At 62.6% G+C, this 15861-nt stretch overlaps 1 protein-coding gene across 1 annotated transcript in view; it reads left to right on the top strand.

Annotated features, from left to right (window-relative positions):
- COL7A1 (collagen type VII alpha 1 chain) overlaps nucleotides 1-15861 on the top strand; it is a 31977-nt gene that overhangs the window by 11366 nt on the left and 4750 nt on the right. Inside the window, exons 33-108 of the mRNA XM_027726673.2 lie at nucleotides 25-96; nucleotides 400-435; nucleotides 511-564; nucleotides 794-862; nucleotides 939-1052; nucleotides 1372-1398; nucleotides 1543-1596; nucleotides 1709-1771; nucleotides 1894-1953; nucleotides 2064-2099; nucleotides 2237-2281; nucleotides 2512-2547; nucleotides 2668-2712; nucleotides 2817-2852; nucleotides 2932-2958; nucleotides 3059-3091; nucleotides 3279-3350; nucleotides 3454-3513; nucleotides 3620-3655; nucleotides 3820-3900; nucleotides 4043-4078; nucleotides 4150-4194; nucleotides 4289-4360; nucleotides 4510-4554; nucleotides 4659-4685; nucleotides 4767-4808; nucleotides 5490-5570; nucleotides 5736-5771; nucleotides 5872-5907; nucleotides 5993-6073; nucleotides 6262-6297; nucleotides 6519-6590; nucleotides 6787-6831; nucleotides 7013-7048; nucleotides 7206-7241; nucleotides 7351-7455; nucleotides 7594-7629; nucleotides 7799-7834; nucleotides 8018-8065; nucleotides 8185-8220; nucleotides 8396-8527; nucleotides 8684-8893; nucleotides 8987-9022; nucleotides 9211-9255; nucleotides 9415-9486; nucleotides 9609-9653; nucleotides 9817-9879; nucleotides 9962-10006; nucleotides 10298-10333; nucleotides 10613-10648; nucleotides 10822-10866; nucleotides 11087-11119; nucleotides 11279-11341; nucleotides 11430-11465; nucleotides 11573-11653; nucleotides 11753-11821; nucleotides 11922-11957; nucleotides 12092-12130; nucleotides 12311-12355; nucleotides 12504-12548; nucleotides 12656-12691; nucleotides 12818-12877; nucleotides 13017-13142; nucleotides 13269-13340; nucleotides 13571-13606; nucleotides 13842-13901; nucleotides 14067-14111; nucleotides 14185-14220; nucleotides 14346-14381; nucleotides 14478-14534; nucleotides 14766-14837; nucleotides 15097-15168; nucleotides 15247-15282; nucleotides 15366-15446; nucleotides 15536-15589; nucleotides 15808-15861. Coding sequence (XP_027582474.2) covers nucleotides 25-96; nucleotides 400-435; nucleotides 511-564; nucleotides 794-862; nucleotides 939-1052; nucleotides 1372-1398; nucleotides 1543-1596; nucleotides 1709-1771; nucleotides 1894-1953; nucleotides 2064-2099; nucleotides 2237-2281; nucleotides 2512-2547; nucleotides 2668-2712; nucleotides 2817-2852; nucleotides 2932-2958; nucleotides 3059-3091; nucleotides 3279-3350; nucleotides 3454-3513; nucleotides 3620-3655; nucleotides 3820-3900; nucleotides 4043-4078; nucleotides 4150-4194; nucleotides 4289-4360; nucleotides 4510-4554; nucleotides 4659-4685; nucleotides 4767-4808; nucleotides 5490-5570; nucleotides 5736-5771; nucleotides 5872-5907; nucleotides 5993-6073; nucleotides 6262-6297; nucleotides 6519-6590; nucleotides 6787-6831; nucleotides 7013-7048; nucleotides 7206-7241; nucleotides 7351-7455; nucleotides 7594-7629; nucleotides 7799-7834; nucleotides 8018-8065; nucleotides 8185-8220; nucleotides 8396-8527; nucleotides 8684-8893; nucleotides 8987-9022; nucleotides 9211-9255; nucleotides 9415-9486; nucleotides 9609-9653; nucleotides 9817-9879; nucleotides 9962-10006; nucleotides 10298-10333; nucleotides 10613-10648; nucleotides 10822-10866; nucleotides 11087-11119; nucleotides 11279-11341; nucleotides 11430-11465; nucleotides 11573-11653; nucleotides 11753-11821; nucleotides 11922-11957; nucleotides 12092-12130; nucleotides 12311-12355; nucleotides 12504-12548; nucleotides 12656-12691; nucleotides 12818-12877; nucleotides 13017-13142; nucleotides 13269-13340; nucleotides 13571-13606; nucleotides 13842-13901; nucleotides 14067-14111; nucleotides 14185-14220; nucleotides 14346-14381; nucleotides 14478-14534; nucleotides 14766-14837; nucleotides 15097-15168; nucleotides 15247-15282; nucleotides 15366-15446; nucleotides 15536-15589; nucleotides 15808-15861 — 4188 coding nt within the window. The remainder of the gene's footprint in view (nucleotides 1-24; nucleotides 97-399; nucleotides 436-510; nucleotides 565-793; nucleotides 863-938; nucleotides 1053-1371; nucleotides 1399-1542; nucleotides 1597-1708; nucleotides 1772-1893; nucleotides 1954-2063; nucleotides 2100-2236; nucleotides 2282-2511; nucleotides 2548-2667; nucleotides 2713-2816; nucleotides 2853-2931; nucleotides 2959-3058; nucleotides 3092-3278; nucleotides 3351-3453; nucleotides 3514-3619; nucleotides 3656-3819; nucleotides 3901-4042; nucleotides 4079-4149; nucleotides 4195-4288; nucleotides 4361-4509; nucleotides 4555-4658; nucleotides 4686-4766; nucleotides 4809-5489; nucleotides 5571-5735; nucleotides 5772-5871; nucleotides 5908-5992; nucleotides 6074-6261; nucleotides 6298-6518; nucleotides 6591-6786; nucleotides 6832-7012; nucleotides 7049-7205; nucleotides 7242-7350; nucleotides 7456-7593; nucleotides 7630-7798; nucleotides 7835-8017; nucleotides 8066-8184; nucleotides 8221-8395; nucleotides 8528-8683; nucleotides 8894-8986; nucleotides 9023-9210; nucleotides 9256-9414; nucleotides 9487-9608; nucleotides 9654-9816; nucleotides 9880-9961; nucleotides 10007-10297; nucleotides 10334-10612; nucleotides 10649-10821; nucleotides 10867-11086; nucleotides 11120-11278; nucleotides 11342-11429; nucleotides 11466-11572; nucleotides 11654-11752; nucleotides 11822-11921; nucleotides 11958-12091; nucleotides 12131-12310; nucleotides 12356-12503; nucleotides 12549-12655; nucleotides 12692-12817; nucleotides 12878-13016; nucleotides 13143-13268; nucleotides 13341-13570; nucleotides 13607-13841; nucleotides 13902-14066; nucleotides 14112-14184; nucleotides 14221-14345; nucleotides 14382-14477; nucleotides 14535-14765; nucleotides 14838-15096; nucleotides 15169-15246; nucleotides 15283-15365; nucleotides 15447-15535; nucleotides 15590-15807) is intronic.

Raw genomic sequence — 15861 nt, forward strand, 5'->3', positions numbered from 1 at the left:
GTGTGATACTTCTCTGTCCTGCAGGGATTCCCTGGAGCCGATGGAACACCAGGAAGCCCTGGACGCCCAGGGAATCCTGGATCACCTGGGCAGCCGGTGAGTGGGGATGTCCCTTGGGTTTGCTGCTGCATGGTCAGCTCTTCCCATCACCCCGCCTGCTCCCTGACCCGACCTCTGCCTACCTTTTCCTTGTACTGTCTCAGTAGCTGGCAAAGTCACTGCTGTCTCCTGTGTGTGTACCCAGGCCAAGTGTACTGGGAAGGGACTATCTCTCCCTGTTTTGGCTGGAGCTCCCATCCCATGCCATCCCATGCCATCCCATCCCATCCCATACCATCCCATCCCTGCTCCCCCAGCTGGCAGGGACATGCATTCACCTCCTGAGCTGTTGTTTTCCAGGGCATCCAGGGAGTCCCTGGTCCCCGAGGGGATCCTGTGAGTATGGCCTCAAGCCCTCCCCGGACTCACTCACACCCAACACCCCTTCTCACTCTCATCTTTCCTTCCCAGGGACCACGGGGGCCAATGGGACTTTCTGGTCCAAAGGGAGAGAAAGGCGAACCGGTAGGTGATGAGCAGGGGCTGCCCCATGGGGGTCCCTGGGGAGCAGTGGGGACCCTGGTGGGCATATCTTGGTCCCTGGCATCTCCTGATACTTGGTGGCTGGGTGACCCCAGGGTCTCCCCATCTCCCTGCCAGACTCCTGGTCTTGTGGCACTGTGGCCCCTGTCCTGCACTGAGGGCACAACAGGGCACATGGGAACACTGATTTTTCCTCCCTGTCCTTGTTCAGGGAGAGGCCAGGGTGATCACAGACGGAGAACAGGGGCTGCCAGGCCGGAGAGGGGAGCCAGGTGTGCCGGTAGGTCAGGGGGTATGGATGTGGAACCCCCAGCCCACGTCACAGGCCCAGCTAATGGAGCATCTCTGTCCTCCAGGGCAACCCCGGCCCCCCTGGGATCCCCGGCCCACGGGGGCCTCTTGGTGATCCAGGCCCCCCTGGTCCACTTGGACCCATGGGGCCACCAGGACCTCCAGGAGAGTTTGTAAAGGTACATCCTCCTGGTGCTGCATGGGAATGGCTGGGAGGATGTGTGGGCAGATGGATGGGAGAACAGCCAGCAGCTTGGAGCTGCTCCCCTGTGGACTCCTCCTGGTCCTGCTTGTGGGCTGTGCCCCCACCAGCTGTATCTGCACACACTTACACCTGCGTGAGCTGTGGCTGGCACTGGGCAGTGTGGGGAGAGGCACATGGTGTGCACGTGCCCTGATACCACTGATGATGGGCTCCGCCCAGTGTGTTCCCCTTCTATTTGAGTAGGGCATGGGAAGAGCATGGACATGCCCTTATTTGCAATTTTGCCCTCACAGGGAGAAAAGGGTGACCGAGGGGAAAGGGTGAGTGTCTCTGCATTTCCCTAACTCCTCTGCTCTCCTGGATGGAGGTCCCTTGAATGTCCAAGGGCACTGCAGCCCTTTAGGGTGCTGGGAAGGACTGAGCCCCCAGTGCAACCATACAGGAGCTGAACCCTGTCTCTGCAGGGACCCCCTGGACTTGTGGATGGGGCAGCACCTCGAGGGGAGCCTGGATCCCCGGTGAGTCCGGCCCCTAGGCCAGCAGGGACAGCAGAAGGGAGCAGGGCTGCAGTGGCCATGTGTCCCCAGGACCAAGCTGCATCCCCAGGGGCTGAGCTGTTCTGTCTTGCAGGGCCTGCCTGGGGACCCCGGGCCCCGGGGACCTGCCGGGCCCCCCGGCCTGAAGGGAGAGAAGGTAAGAGAGGATGCTCCCTTGCTGGGGCTGGACCTCACACCACTCTCCAGGGGGGATTCCCATCCCCACCTCATGGGCATCCCCCTGTCATGGGAGTGGCTGTCACCTTTCCTAATCCCCAGGGTGATAGCACAGAAGGTTTCCCAGGGTCACCTGGCCGCCCCGGGGACCCAGGAGATCGGGTGAGTTTCCTGAGAGAAGGTAAGGCGAACAGGAGCTGCCATGCTGGTGAGCCAAGCCCCGAGGGCACCCGCTTTGGACAGCCTCAGACAGTCTCTACCCTCCTTTGCAGGGCCCTCGGGGACCACCAGGGGAGCAGGGCAGGAAGGTGAGTGGTGCAGGGACTGAAGGGATGCTCTCACCTTGCCTTCGGCAGGATGAGAAGGGCTCTGGGTTCTGTGTCAGGACCCATGATGTCCCCCCATGGGTCCTGCTGCCCTTGACCCTGTTTTCCTCCTGCACCAGGGAGACCGTGGGGCGCCAGGAGAGCTGGGAGAGACGGGAGAGAAGGTGAGATGGCACTGGAGAGGGACTGTGCCATTCAACAGCATTGTCAGGTCCTGATGTCCCTGTGGCTCCGTGGCGGCTGTGTCTGGGGATTGCTGTCAGAACTCAGTGGTCTTGGATGGGATTCTGGGGCTCAGCTGGGCTCTGAAGGGCTCTGGGGCAGTGTGGGGTGGGAATAGTGTGGCATGGAGGGAGGAAGGCTCCCTGAAACCCTCCTTTACTTTGCTCTGCAGGGCGACCGTGGTGTGCCGGGCCCTGAGGGTGAGAAGGTAAGTGTGCTGGGGTGACTCCAGCCATGCTGGAGCGATGCCTGCTCTGCGCTGGAGCAGCCACCCTGGAATGGGGTGGCAGGATTCCCTTGACACCTTCCTCTTCCTCCTCTCCTGCAGGGTGAGACAGGAGCCCCGGGGCGCCCAGGGCCATCAGGCAGAGAGGTGAGTTGAGGCAGCGGTCATGGTGCTGTGGAGCAGGGGCTGCCATGCCCTGGGGGCATGTCCCCAGGCACTTCCAGCCCCTGAGGTCTCTTCTCTTGCCACAGGGAGCTCCAGGGCTGACTGGCCCCCGTGGAGAGAAGGTGAGGGCAAAGTGGGGTCCCAGTGGGGTGGAAGGGATGGGTGGGGAAGGGGCTGGCGATGACACCTGTGTTTCCACAGGGCGATCCAGGACCACCTGGCAAGCCAGTAAGTGATGCTGCCCAGCGGGTCCACCTCTGCCTGTCCCAGCCCCAGGACAGGGAGCAACGGGCAGCACCCAGCACGGTCTCCTCTGCTTCCCCCCCAGGCTCCTATCGTGGCTGGTGTTGGAGGAGAGAAGGTAACCCTGCCCTAGCTGTGCCCTCCTGTCCTGCAACAGCATCCTCTGGGCATGGCCATGGCCTGGGAGGGGGATTGCACAGCTGGGCATTGACCTGAGGGGATGCTTGTCCTAGTCCCAGGCCTGGCTATCCACAGCTGCAGTGGGGAAAAGGGGTGGTTTGGCGTGCTGATTTTGTTTGCTCCAGGGTGACAGAGGATTCCCAGGACCAGAAGGACCTCCTGGCCCCAAGGGCGATACAGGAGATAAAGGTGCCCGTGTGAGTACTGCCTGAGGATGGAAAGCACAGGGCACATAGCACAGACCTCCCTGGACTCATGGTGCCTGTGCCATTGCTCCACGCTGCATCCTTTTGTGTCTAGGGCGCCCCTGGCCTGAGCATCCCGGGACCAGCCGGTCCCAAAGGCGAGCAGGGCGATCGGGTGAGTCTGAGTGCACCCCAGGGCACTGGCTTATGGTCCTGGTCCCTACCCTGGCACGGGGTCACTGAGGTTCCTGGTGACACATGCTCTTCTCTTCAACAACCAGGGTATCGTTGGCCTCACAGGCAGGAGTGGCCCGAAGGTACTGTCACTGCAGGAAGCTCTGCCCTCTATCCATCTGTCCATCCATCCATCTGTCCATCGGACTCTGGAGGGGCTGTCCCTGTAGGCTGTGCCTCTTCTCCCCCTGACAGCCCCTGTGCTGCCCCCATGCTGCCCTGACCTGTTGCCTCTTCCCTTGCCCAGGGCGACCCAGGGGAGCCAGGGGAGAAGGGGGAGCCGGGCCGAGCGGGCACCCCGGGGCAGACTGGGATGCGAGGCAAGGAGGTAGTATGGGGCAAAAGGGAGGTGGGACCAGGGGCCATGGGGCACTGTGGCCCCGAGGAGATGAGGGGCTGTCAGGGAGCAGGGGGATGCTGGTGACTTGTGCTTTTCTACCCTGGCCGGTGCCTGCTGACCTGTGCTACAGGGAGAACCAGGAGAGAAGGGTGATGAAGGCACCCCGGTAAGTGAGGGCCCACCAGGACCACTGTCCCCCTCTCCACTGCCCCCCACTCACCCCCTCTTTCCCCACAGGGTGAAGCTGGTCCACCTGGCAAACCTGGAGACAGGGGTCCCCGGGTAAGTGCGGGGCTGGGGGACACCCTGGAGTAGGGGAGATGCCTGTGGCCTTTGGGGTGGCTCCTGCTAATGCACACCTCTGCCCTCCAACCAGGGCCTCCCTGGCTACCGTGGCCTCCCTGGGGAGAAGGGTGACCCAGGGGACCCAGGTCCTGAAGGCAGGAACGTGAGTACCCCCTCGTGTGTGCCCACTGCTCCATGGGCACCACCACACCTCGCACCCCATCGCCCTGCACCCACACTTACCCCAGGGGTTCCACCACACCACGGGTCCCCCATTCTCTCCCCTTCTCACCCAGTCCCTCTTTCCCACAGGGTAGCCCTGGAGCACCAGGGAACAAGGGTGACCGTGGAGAGCCGGTGAGTGACGCAGGGCCATGTGTGGCCCCCGCCTCAGAGACAGTCCTGCCCTCCCTGGGCCCATGCCAGCTCCTCTTAACCCATTTCCCTTGCCCTTCTTTCAGGGGCCTACTGGACCCCCAGGACGAACTGTAAGCTTTGCCCTCTCTTCTCCCTGCCCACGGGCTGCTGCCCTGCCCCGAGTGCTCTGACAGCTCCTCTCTGCCCCACAGGTCGATGTGGGGCTTGGAGGAGTGGGGGAAAAGGGTGAGAAGGTAATGAGTGAGTCCCTGGGATGCTGGTGCTGGGATACCCTTCTCTGTCCCCTGCTGGACTCTGCCTGGGCACTGGGATCATGGTCCATCAAGCCCTCTCTGCCCGAAACAGCCCCTGCCATGTGGAGCTGATGTGCACCACAGCTGAGAGGCACATGGGATCTGGGGGACATGTGGGATCTGGGGGACATGTGGGATCTGGGGGACATGTGGGATCTGGGGGACATGTGGACTGACGCTCCTGCGCAGTGCTGAAAGGAGGGTGCCATTTTGCAAGGTCCCTGTAGGGCTGAGGTCCCCAAAGGAGCCAGCATGCTCCTAGCTCCCCAGCCCCACAGGGGTCCTGTGGCAGCACCCCACACTCTTGGCATTCTGCATTTATGGCCCAGCTTAGGTCAGGGCAGTTTTGGCCTCGGGCTGTGCTCTGTGCTGGGTGGCATCATGGTCCCAAGCCATGACCAAGCTGGCTCCTGGCTCAGCAGTGCTGCCCAGTGCATTTCTTCTATGACTGCTCTCTGGTCCCTCAGGGGCTGTGTTGAGTCCAGACACTTCTTTTTCAATCTCTTATTTTGAGACCCTTGCTATCATCCCACCCTTAAACCACAGAGGTGCTCAGCGTGTGCTCAGGCACGGGCTCAGCACAGGGCAGTACCCTCTGACCACCATGCCCTTCCCTGGCAGGGGGACCCTGGGGACCCTGGCGAGGATGGCGCGAAGGGCGCCCGCGGCGATTCCGGCTCCCCTGGCCTGCCTGGAGAGAGGGTAGGTGCTGGGTCCCTGGTGCGGGAAGTGGTGGGACAGCACGGCAGGCGATGATGTTCTGCAGGAGAGCTGGGGATCCTGGTGTGCAGAGGGTGGCTGGTGAGCACCCAGGATCCCTTCCTATTCCCCCCTTGCCCCAGTGCTGAGCGTGTCTCTCTCTTGCAGGGTGTGGAGGGCCCCCGTGGCTCCCCTGGCGCACGGGTGAGTGTCCCCATTCCCACAGGGATCTGGGTAGGGGACCTGTGCCCTGTTCATCTACTGTTCATGGGAGATGATGCTCACTGCTCTTCCCACCCCACAGGGTGACCCTGGGGACCGAGGCCTTCCAGGAGAGAAGGTGAGGGGACTTGGGGCTGGGGGCTGCCCCATGACACCCCCATCCCATCTCACAGCTCCAACACTCCTGCCCTACTCTCTTACAGGGAGACCGTGGCCCACCAGGTCTGGATGGCCGCAATGGGTTGGAAGGCAAGCCTGGGCCACCGGGCCCTGCTGGGCTGCGGGTGAGCATGGTCCGGGGTGGGGGACATGGCTGTCCCTGGGCAGTGCAGCTGGGAGCTGTGGGATAGAGGGACGATGGTGTGGGAGGAGCTGTTCCCCTGGACACCCTCTGCTCAAGGCTGGGGATGTTCCTGGGGGGGCCTTTGGCAGGATAGGGGTGTCCCTGCTCTCACCTTCTCCTTGTCTGCAGGGGGACCCGGGGAAGCAGGGGGACCCTGGCCGAGATGTAAGTACCTCCGGAGAGGGCAGGTTTTGGTTGTGCTCCTGCTGGGGCCATTGTACTTGCAAGGCACTGATGTCCTGTTCCATTCTTCTTGGTCTGGGGCAGTGCAGCAGGAACGACCCAGCAGCGTGCCACTGTCCCAGTCATACTCCCTCCTCCCAGAGCTGGCTGGGGCAGATGGATGCCCTGCTGCCCTGTGCTCCCTCCATCTCCTTTCCCTGCAGGGGCTGCCTGGGCTGCGTGGGGAGCAGGGACCACCTGGTCCTGTGGGCCCACTGGGACCACCTGGCATCCCTGTAAGTACCAGCCACCCTCCACCCTGGGACACATCCTGCCCCATGCCCTCTGCTGAATCCCAGCTGGGTCCATCTTCCGAGGCTTGCCCTGTGCCCAGCTCCCCATTCCCTGCACCCTGGGGCTGCAGTGAGGCCCAGGGGCCCCTGGCTGGTGGAGAGCTAGGGGGCCTCTCTCACTGCCTTTTCTTCCTCCCAGGGCAAACCTGGTGAGGATGGCAAACCCGGCCTCAATGGCAAGAACGTGAGTAGGGGGACCAGGGCTGGGTTTTGGAGCTCTCCCAGGGCTGCTGAGGGACAGTGATCCCAGTACAACATAAAGGCAAAGGGAGGATGTGGCAAAGCTCTGAGCCAACCCCCTGTCCTGTGTGGTGCCCATGCTGAGATGGTCAAGTTGGGCTCTGACTGGCAGCCTTTGTCCCCAGGGAGAAGATGGAACGCCAGGAGAGGATGGGAGAAAGGTAAGGAGATGAGCCATGGGTGGTCCCTGTGTGGTCCCTGCACGGTCCCCCTGTGATCCCCACAAGTCTGGTGGCTCCTCCCTGCCTGGACCAGGAGAATCATTTTGGGGCATGTGAATGGGGTAGCACCCCTCTAACTCCTTTCTCTCCTGGTTAGGGAGACAAAGGTGATACAGGACCACCTGGCAGAGAGGTGAGTACTCCCTGCAGAGGAGTGTGCTGATGGGAGCTGCTAGGTACATGTCCCTTCCAGGGACAGACCTGGGTCCCAGGTCCTGGGGGTGACACAGCTCTCTCATCAGGGCCGCAGCGGTGCCAAGGGCGAGCCGGGGGACAGAGGTGTGCCAGGCCCTCTCGGCCCCCCTGGCCTTCCCGGTGTCCCAGGGCAGGTCGGCCCCCCAGGCCAGGTGCGTAATTCTCGAGCCCACAGTGCCACCCAGCACCAGACCCCGGAGTCAGGCAGGACCCCTGTCCACGGCTCCTTCAGGGCACTGCCCTGTGTTCATGGGTTCTGCGTGCCACTGTGTCCCCTCTGTGTGTTTCAGGGCTCCCCAGGCCTCCGTGGGGTGGCTGGACCAAAGGTAAGTGTGCTCCTGCCCCAGAGCCCCTCAAGGCAAAGGTCTGGGGAGCCCTGTGCCAGAGGGAACAAGTCCTTGGCAGGCTCCCAAGATGACAGGGCTGGACCCTGGTGCTGCAGTCGGTGCCAGGCAGCCTGACTCTGCCCCCCTTGACCCCTTTGCTTTGTTTCAGGGGGACCCAGGAGAGCCTGGGCTGCAAGGAGAGCCGGTGAGTACCCAGCACTGAGCCTTACAAGCTGCCAGCACCCCAGGGTGGTGGCAACCACAGCCCCTGTTCAGGCGGCACCAAAAGTGTTAACTCTGAAGCCTTCTGAGGTCGGCACCAGCACTGCTCACCTCACCTACTGCACCTCTGCACGTCTTTTCATTTCCTCTTTCTCTGCAAACCTAGGGGCGACCTGGTAGCCCTGGAGTACGTGGAGACCCTGGGACTGCAGTGGTGAGTCTCTGTCCTTACTGCTGGACTGAGACATCAGCTCTGGGGGACAGAGGACTGTCCACAGCCCTGACAGTGGGAGCAGGCTAACACCCACTTGGTTTTTAATGTCCTTATTGCAGAATGTCGAACGTAGCCTGGAAGCGCTTGGCATCAAGGTATGTATTTCCTGGCTGTTGGGCTGGGATTTGTTCCTGCCACATGGCAGCAGGAGGGGGACATGGGAGGTGGTGGGAGATCTGAGCAATCCAGAGCAGCTTAGCAGGGCTGTGGGATGCTGCCACAGCTGGGTTGCACTGATGTCCTGACTGGTGTGTCTTTCCTCCCTCCCAGATTTCATCCCTGAAGGAGCTCACGGGTGCCTATGATGGGAGCTCAGACTCACTTCTGCCCGTGTCGGAGCGACTGCGGGGCCAGAAGGGCAGTCGGGGGGATCCAGGAGAGAGGGGGCCCCCAGGCCGAGAGGTGAGTGGAGCCAGGCTCGATGTCAAGCCCCAACATGCTGCCCCACTCGTGGTACCTGTTCTGGCTGGGAGGGGTGTGCAGCCAGCTCAGCCCTGGGAGGCTCGGGGGGACTGACAACTGCAGGGCTTGCTTTGCAGCACAGCTTATTTTTTGCAGGGCTCCTTAGGCTTCCCTGGTGAACGAGGACCCAAAGGTGACAAGGGGGACCCAGGCACCCCTGGCCCCCAAGGCCCCATGGGCCGGGCCGTGGGTGAACGGGGTCCCGAGGGCCTGCCCGGGCAGGCTGGGGAGCCTGGCAAGCCAGGCATTCCCGGGGTGCCAGGCCGGGCTGGGGAGCTGGGGGAACCCGGGCGGCCCGGTGAGAAGGTGAGTGTGTGTGGAAGTGTGAGGGGGAGGCTGGGGCACCTGGTCCAGGGGCTTGGGGACAGCGCTGTGACAGCCATCACGTTGTGTTCACAGGGCGACCGGGGCGAGAAGGGCGACCGAGGTGAGCAGGTGAGCTGGGAGAGGGAGATGGTCCACTCCATCTCCCCTTGTGTTGTGTCCCTCTCGAAGGGACACAGGGCTCTCAAACGGGCTGGCAGATGCCCTGTGGAGGCCAGGAGCGGCCATACCAGGATGGCTCTGCTCCCCCATGCCCTGTTGTCCTCTTTGGTACTCAAGCTATTTCTCTACCCTCCCAGGGCAGGGATGGCTTGCCTGGACCTCAAGGACCCCCAGGACCCAAGGTAGGTGATGGCTGTTGCTGGTGACCATCCTCAGGATGCCAGCCTGCGCCTCTGGGGATGGATAGTCATGTCCAGTCCCTTGGCACAGGGTCTTGGGGAGGGCTTTGCCCCCTTCCTGGGGTCCCCTGGGTGCTGGCCCTGACTATTCCCTGCCCACAGGCAGATGTGGTGGAGGGCAGCCTGATGGGCTTTCCTGGCGAGCGTGGCCCCGTTGGACCCAAGGGAGCGAAGGTGTGTGGCTGGGCAGGGAGGAGGGGGGCAGCCAAGGCAATTGAGCCAGGGCAACATGATCAGCTAGGGCTGGGGATGATGGCAGGGTAGAGGGGCTGATGGCATCTGTCTTCCCAACACAGGGTGAGCCTGGAGTCGAGGGCGAGCGGGGACCCAAAGGAGATAAGGTCTGAGGTCATAACTGTCCCATTGCCAAAGTAGCAGCCTCATGGAGCAAAGCCCTGCATGGGGGCACTGCTGGGGGCACCCCTCTTTGGGCGTCAGCAGGTCCTGAAACATCATGGGAAGGTCCCTGCCTGTCCTGTGATTCTGTGCCTGTCCCAACTGCAGGGTGAAGGTGGCTTGCGGGGTGACCGAGGGGAGCCTGGTGAGAAGGGCAGGGATGGTGCCCCAGTGAGTACTGCACTGTTCCCCTGCCTAGCACTGACCTCAGCCCCCTGCCTGGCACTGACCTTGTCTCCATCTCTTGCTCCAGGGTCTCCCTGGTGAGAGAGGGCTGGCTGGCCCCGAGGGGAAGCCGGTGAGTGGGGACATGGTGGAGGGATGCAGGCTGGGAGTGGGGAAAGGTCCTGTGGTCCCACACCAGCCTCCACCAACACCAGTGGGAGTGTTCCTGCCTCTTTCATCTCCTTTCCCCCCACCCCAGGCAGGCCCTGCAGGCCTTTAGGGGGCCTCCCCCCACACCTACCCCCCATAAGCACCCTGGCTGGGTACCACATGCCAGGAATGGGGGGCATCCCTGGGAGGGAGGCAGGGCTGTGTGGGAGTGGGGTGTTCCTGCTTGCCCACTGACTGATGTGGTTCTTTGCAGGGTTTGCCAGGCTTCCCTGGCGTGCTGGGACGCCCGGTAGGTGTCTGTGTGTCCCCTGTGTCCCTGTGCCTTCCCCATCTCAGCACACACCTGGGGGCTCCTAGCCATGAGTTCTTGGTGAAGCTGTGGGGTCATGCTGCTGTGGGGGTGGGTGTTTGGCCCCCTGCATCTTAGCAGGAACCATTTAGGCTTGTCTTACTTGGTGTGGGTGCTTTCCAGAGCCACTGGCATTGTCTGGTTCTCCTCACCCATGGAAACCCCTCCTCACTGGTGGAAACCCCTCCCTGTAGTGACCCCATCTCTTTCTCCCTTCAGGGCAACCAGGGAGACCCAGGACCCCCAGGACCTCCGGTAAGGTGCCACCCTGTACCACATGCAAGGGAGACATCAGCCAGGCCGGGTGTTCCCCCAGGGAGCAGGGGTGGGGTGGCAGTGCTGGGACCAAGCAGCCCTGCTGCCCTCTCTCTCCCTGTCCTGGGCCAGCAACAAGCACCACCTCAATAATGTCTCCTTGTTCTCTGCAGGGCAGCACTGGCCCACCAGGGACCCAGGGCCCAGCTGGGACCAAGGTATGGCATTGGCATCTGCATTGGCATTGCCATCTCCAACCTGGCAGAGGGAAATGGTGCCTTGCCAGATTTGAGGGCTGGAGGGAGGGCCAAATTTTGGGAAGTTTTGGGCTGGAGGGAGGGACATTTTGGCCTGGATCCAGGTGTGGAGACATGGCTATGACCGCGGCAGCCGGTGGGTTGGAATGATTTTGGGTTGATGCAAGTGCATTCTTTTCAGGGTGATCCAGGGGAACCTGGCTCCGGCATCCGTGTGAGTACTCACACCATCCCTACTAGCACCCACATGGCCCCTCCAAAGCCATCCAGCCTCCCCAAAATCAGCCAGTCCCACCACAACACATCTTCCCACAGGGGCAGCCAAGGTCCTGGCTGTGCTGTCCCCTCTCTGATGAGGCTGTTTCCATTGCAGGGCTTGCCAGGTCCCCAGGGCAGCATGGGGCTGCCAGGGCCCCCCGGCCCCCCTGGCCCAGGGGTAGGTACTTGCAACCCCCCGAACCTGCCCCTTGGCCATTCCTGGTGCCTGGGATGCTGCTTGATTTCTGCTCATGTCTCCATTGCAGGGCCCACCAGGTGTCCCTGGACAACCGGGACAAGTGGTGAGTGTTGTGTCCCTCCTGCCTGGTTGCCTTCACTGTGGGTGCTCAGGGCTGCCTGGGGGGCTGCCTGGACTCCCATGGCCCAACCCCACTACTACTGTCTGCAGGGGGAGAGTGGGAAGCCTGGTGTGCCGGGCAGGGATGGTGTGCCAGGGAAGGACGGCGAGGCAGGGATGCCTGGGAAGATGGTATGTTGCTACTCACCCTGTCCCATCCCAGCGGGAGCCCCACGAGGCTCAGCCTGGGGTGTCTGCGGCTGAGGCTGAGGACTGTGCTGCTTGTGCCAGGGCATGCCAGGACCTTCGGGCCCTGCTGGTCCCAAGGGAGAGCCAGGGGATGCTGGAGCTCCGGGGCAGGTGAGTTCAGAGCTGCCTTGCCTGGTGTTCCTGGCCGGGATGAGGGGGAGCATCCCCATGCAGCTCTGCTCACCTGCCCCCTCTCTCCTCTGTGCCCCAGGCCATCGCTGGCCCCCCCGGCCCCAAAGGCGAGAAGGTGAGGAGCCAGGGTGGGAGGTGGGGGAATCCCCAGCCCTGGGATCTGCCAAAGCCCCCAAAGCTGGGGCGGGCAGGGGCCTGCAGGGTGCTGGCATCCACTGTGGGCACGTCTGATCACTTGTGTGTCTGCAGGGAGAGCCAGTGCTGCTGGAGGGTGTGCTGGGAGAGCCCGTGAGTTGGCCCCGTAAACCTCATCACCCACACTAACCTAATCTCTCCCCGTTAACTTTTCCCCCCGCATTAACTTTGTACCCCCCATTAATGTCATTCCCCCTCCCACCACCCCTGCCTTCTGTGGGACAAGCCAGCCCTGTGGTTGCCCCCTCCCCTAACACTGCTCTCCCCCCACAGGGCTCCAAGGGTGACAGAGGCTTGCCAGGCCCCAAGGGCGAGAAGGTGGGTGCTACCCTGGAGGATGGTGAGGAGGGGGCTCTGGGGGCCCTGGGCTTCCTCGCTGCTTGGTCATAGTGTGGGGATCCAGCTGCAGCTGCTCCCCCAATCCACTGTCCCATACGTCTCCTTTTTCCTTGTTTTCTCCTGCCAGGGGGAGCCAGGAAGATTTGGGGATCCAGGAGATCCTGGGGAAGATGTGAGTAGGAGGCATGTGGATGCTGGGGGCAGGGGCTGCTGTCGGGGTGTGGGATCTGTGCCCTTGTCACCTGCCCAGCCCTTCTTGGGGGCTTGATGTCTTCACAGGGAGCCAAGGGGTCTTCCGGAGCCAAAGGGGAGAAGGTACATGTTCCCTGCTCCCAGAGGGGCTCCTCAGCCCTGGGGGGATGCTCTGGATGTCACAGTGCTCCTGGCACCCCTGTGCCCACCAGCCAGGGGATGTGCCACATGCTCTCTGCCACCACACAGGGATCACCGGGTGTCGGTGCACGGGGACCACCAGGACAGGATGGGCCTCCAGGTTTGAAGGTAATTCCTGTCCCCATGTCACCCTGGCTCTCATCACATCCCCAATGCCCAGGTGATGCCCTAGCTTGGCTGGCCAAGGGAAAAGCACAGTCCTAAGGGGCTGCTTTCATGGGCCCCATCTCCTTCTTTCCTGATTCAGGGGGACACTGGCTTGCCAGGATTACCAGGACCCCCAGGCTTAGCAGGCATTGCTGGGACGCCAGGACAGCCAGGCCTGAGAGGGGACAATGGGCAGCCTGGCCCTCCGGGTCCCCCAGGAGAGAGGGTAAAGACTGCAACCACAACCTGGTCCTGGTGACACTGGACCCTTGGGCAGTGTTAGCAAGGCCCCTGCAAGCCCCACTGCCTCCTAGCCACAGTCCCTGCCCACTCACTGTTTTTTCCCTGCCAGGGTTTGATCGGCTTTCCAGGCAGAGATGGCACTGCTGGACCACCAGGACCTGTGGGGCCCCCAGGGCCAGCTGTGAGTATGGTGCCACAGCAGTCCTGGGGCTGTAGGCTCTGCCCTGGCTCCTCTGCTGGCTCAGACAGGGGAACAGGGACCCACCCTGCACTTCCCTGGCCCTTGAGCCTGGGGGTTGCCAGGGTCTCTGGTACTGGGTGAGAACCACTGTGGGAGTCTAAGGAATGCTTCGCAGTGCACCTGGCAGTGTCTTCCTCCTGTGGCTTGCTCACCCTTCTCCTTTCTTTTAGGGCATACAAGGGGCCCCTGGCCTGAAGGGTGACAAGGTAGGATGGGGACAACCCTATAGCATGAGGAGTGTGATGCTGCTCCTCTTGTGGGGTGTCCCTGCAGCCACCTCCCCCCTGAGAGTGCTGAGCCCACTCTGAATGGTGGCACATGGGAGCCTGAAGAAGTGCCAGGCACCCGGGGAGATGCTGGGGACTGTGGGGTGTCCCCTGGCATGGGGGGTACATGACAGGGCTGGGAGGACAGGTATGAGCTGTTGCCTTCCCTTGGCAGGGCGCTCCAGGGGCTGGGCTGCCAGGAGCCAGAGGCGAGCGTGGAGACCCGGGGCCACGGGTAGGTACTGCCAGAGCCCCCTGTGTGCCCACAGGCAGGGACAGGAAATCCCACATTATCAGCCCTGAGGGTACTCTGAGCCAGATCTGCACCTGTTCCTGGGGTGAGATGATGCTGGAGTGCCCCCATTCCAAGCCCCCTTCTCACATCCTTTCCTTCCTACAGGGTGAAGATGGGCGTCCAGGGCCAGAAGGGGACCGTGGGCCAGTGGTAAGTACCTCCCTTCCCCAGCTGCACCCCAGTCCAGACCCCTCCCTAACCAACCCTCTCTTCTCTCCCACAGGGCTTGCCTGGGAACCGGGGGGAGCGTGGGGACAAGGTAAGGGAATCTGTGGGCTGGGGAACTGGGGGGGGCAAATGATGCACCTCCAGGGATTGGGGCCTCCAGGGAGGTGCTGCCTATTCCCCACTGTGCGTGCTTGCAGCATCTCACCTTCCTCACAGGGGGACCTTGGGGCCCCAGGACCTAAAGGAGACAAGGTGAGTCCCTGGAGCGGGGGGGGGGCAGTGGAAGAGCAGACAGCAGCCCTGACCCTGCTGCTCATCCCCACCTGTCTCTCTCCTTTGGGTGTACAGGGCGATACTGTGGTGGTGGAGGGGCCGCCTGGAGCACGGGGCAGCAAAGGGGAGCCGGTAAGAGCTGTCCCTAACCTTCCCCTTCCCATCCTCACTGTCCCTCTGGGAGGTGCTGAGGGAACTTCTTTCTGCCGAGGGACCCTCCCTTGCAGAGCACATTTTCTCTTTTCCTTCAGCCTGGCTATGGACTCCCTTGTCCCTGCCCACAGAGAATCTGTCCCCCCACCCTCATGTGTGTCTGAGCTTCTCCCCATCCCCTGACCCCTCCCTGTGTTTCCCCCTTTGCAGGGAGACCGAGGCCTGAAGGGCACAGAAGGGGACAAGGGGGACAAGGGGGAGCAAGGCATGCCTGGAGAGAAGGTACAGGGCTGGGGAGACTTGTGCAGGACTGGGGGTGGCTGGGTTGGGGACCATGGAGGGCTGTTGACAGGATGTTGAACAGAAGGAGCAGGGCATGACGGCATCCCTGTGCCCCATGGGCTGATGCTTCTGGGCACCCTGACATGGTGCAAGGGGAGCTGCTGGATCCAGCCTCGGGGGTGACCACAGCTATACTGTGGCCACACAGTGGCTGGAGCTTTTCCTTCTGTCCTGTGTTGATCTGGGGGTTTTCTTGCAGGGGATGAGGGGTGAGCAAGGCGAGAAGGGCTCCATGGGCTTTCCTGGGGCACGCGGCCCTGGTGGGCAGAAGGTAAGGAGCTGAACATACCCCACTGCTGGTGGCACCATCCCCTTTGCCTGCCCTGACCAATGCCTTTGCCTTCCCCAGGGAGAGGTTGGAGCCTTGGGAGAGCCTGGTGAGCCGGTGAGGAGCTGCATCTTGGTGCTGCTGCCACCCTGCTGTGGGACAGGAGCGGACCCCTGTCATGCTGTGTGCTCTCCCCACAGGGTCAGCCTGGCCGTGATGGGATCCCTGGAGCTCGGGGAGAGAAGGGGGACATGGGACCCGTGGGCATGCGTGGCCTCAAGGTGGGTTGTCCTCTCTGGCTGCTGGTGCTCTCCTGGCCAGGACCAGTGCCAGTGTGGCATAGCTCTGACTCCCCTCCTCATCCTGACAGGGTGAACGGGGCATGAAAGGTGCCTGTGGCCTCAATGGGGAGAAGGGTGAGAAGGTGAGTGGGTGCCCACAGGGTGCTGCAGGAGCCTGGATGTTACCTGGAGGCTGTGGCCCTTTGGATCCCCTCCGCCAGCCAGTGGGAGCAGGGAGATGGCTGAGGCTGGACCTTGACCTTGCAACAGGGTCATGAGGTCCCCTCCTCAGCCTGTGGCTCTGGGGTGAGCATTGAGGGGTGCAGGACTGACTGTCCTGCCTCTCTCCTGCCTGCTGTAGGGGGATCCGGGGATCCCGGGGCGCTCAGGGCTGTCAGGGAGGAAAGGTGAGCCG

This window comes from Pipra filicauda, unplaced genomic scaffold, assembly GCF_003945595.2.
Source record: "Pipra filicauda isolate LSUMZ 115617 unplaced genomic scaffold, ASM394559v2 scaffold165_size2600900_pilon, whole genome shotgun sequence".
NCBI lineage: Eukaryota > Metazoa > Chordata > Aves > Passeriformes > Pipridae > Pipra > Pipra filicauda.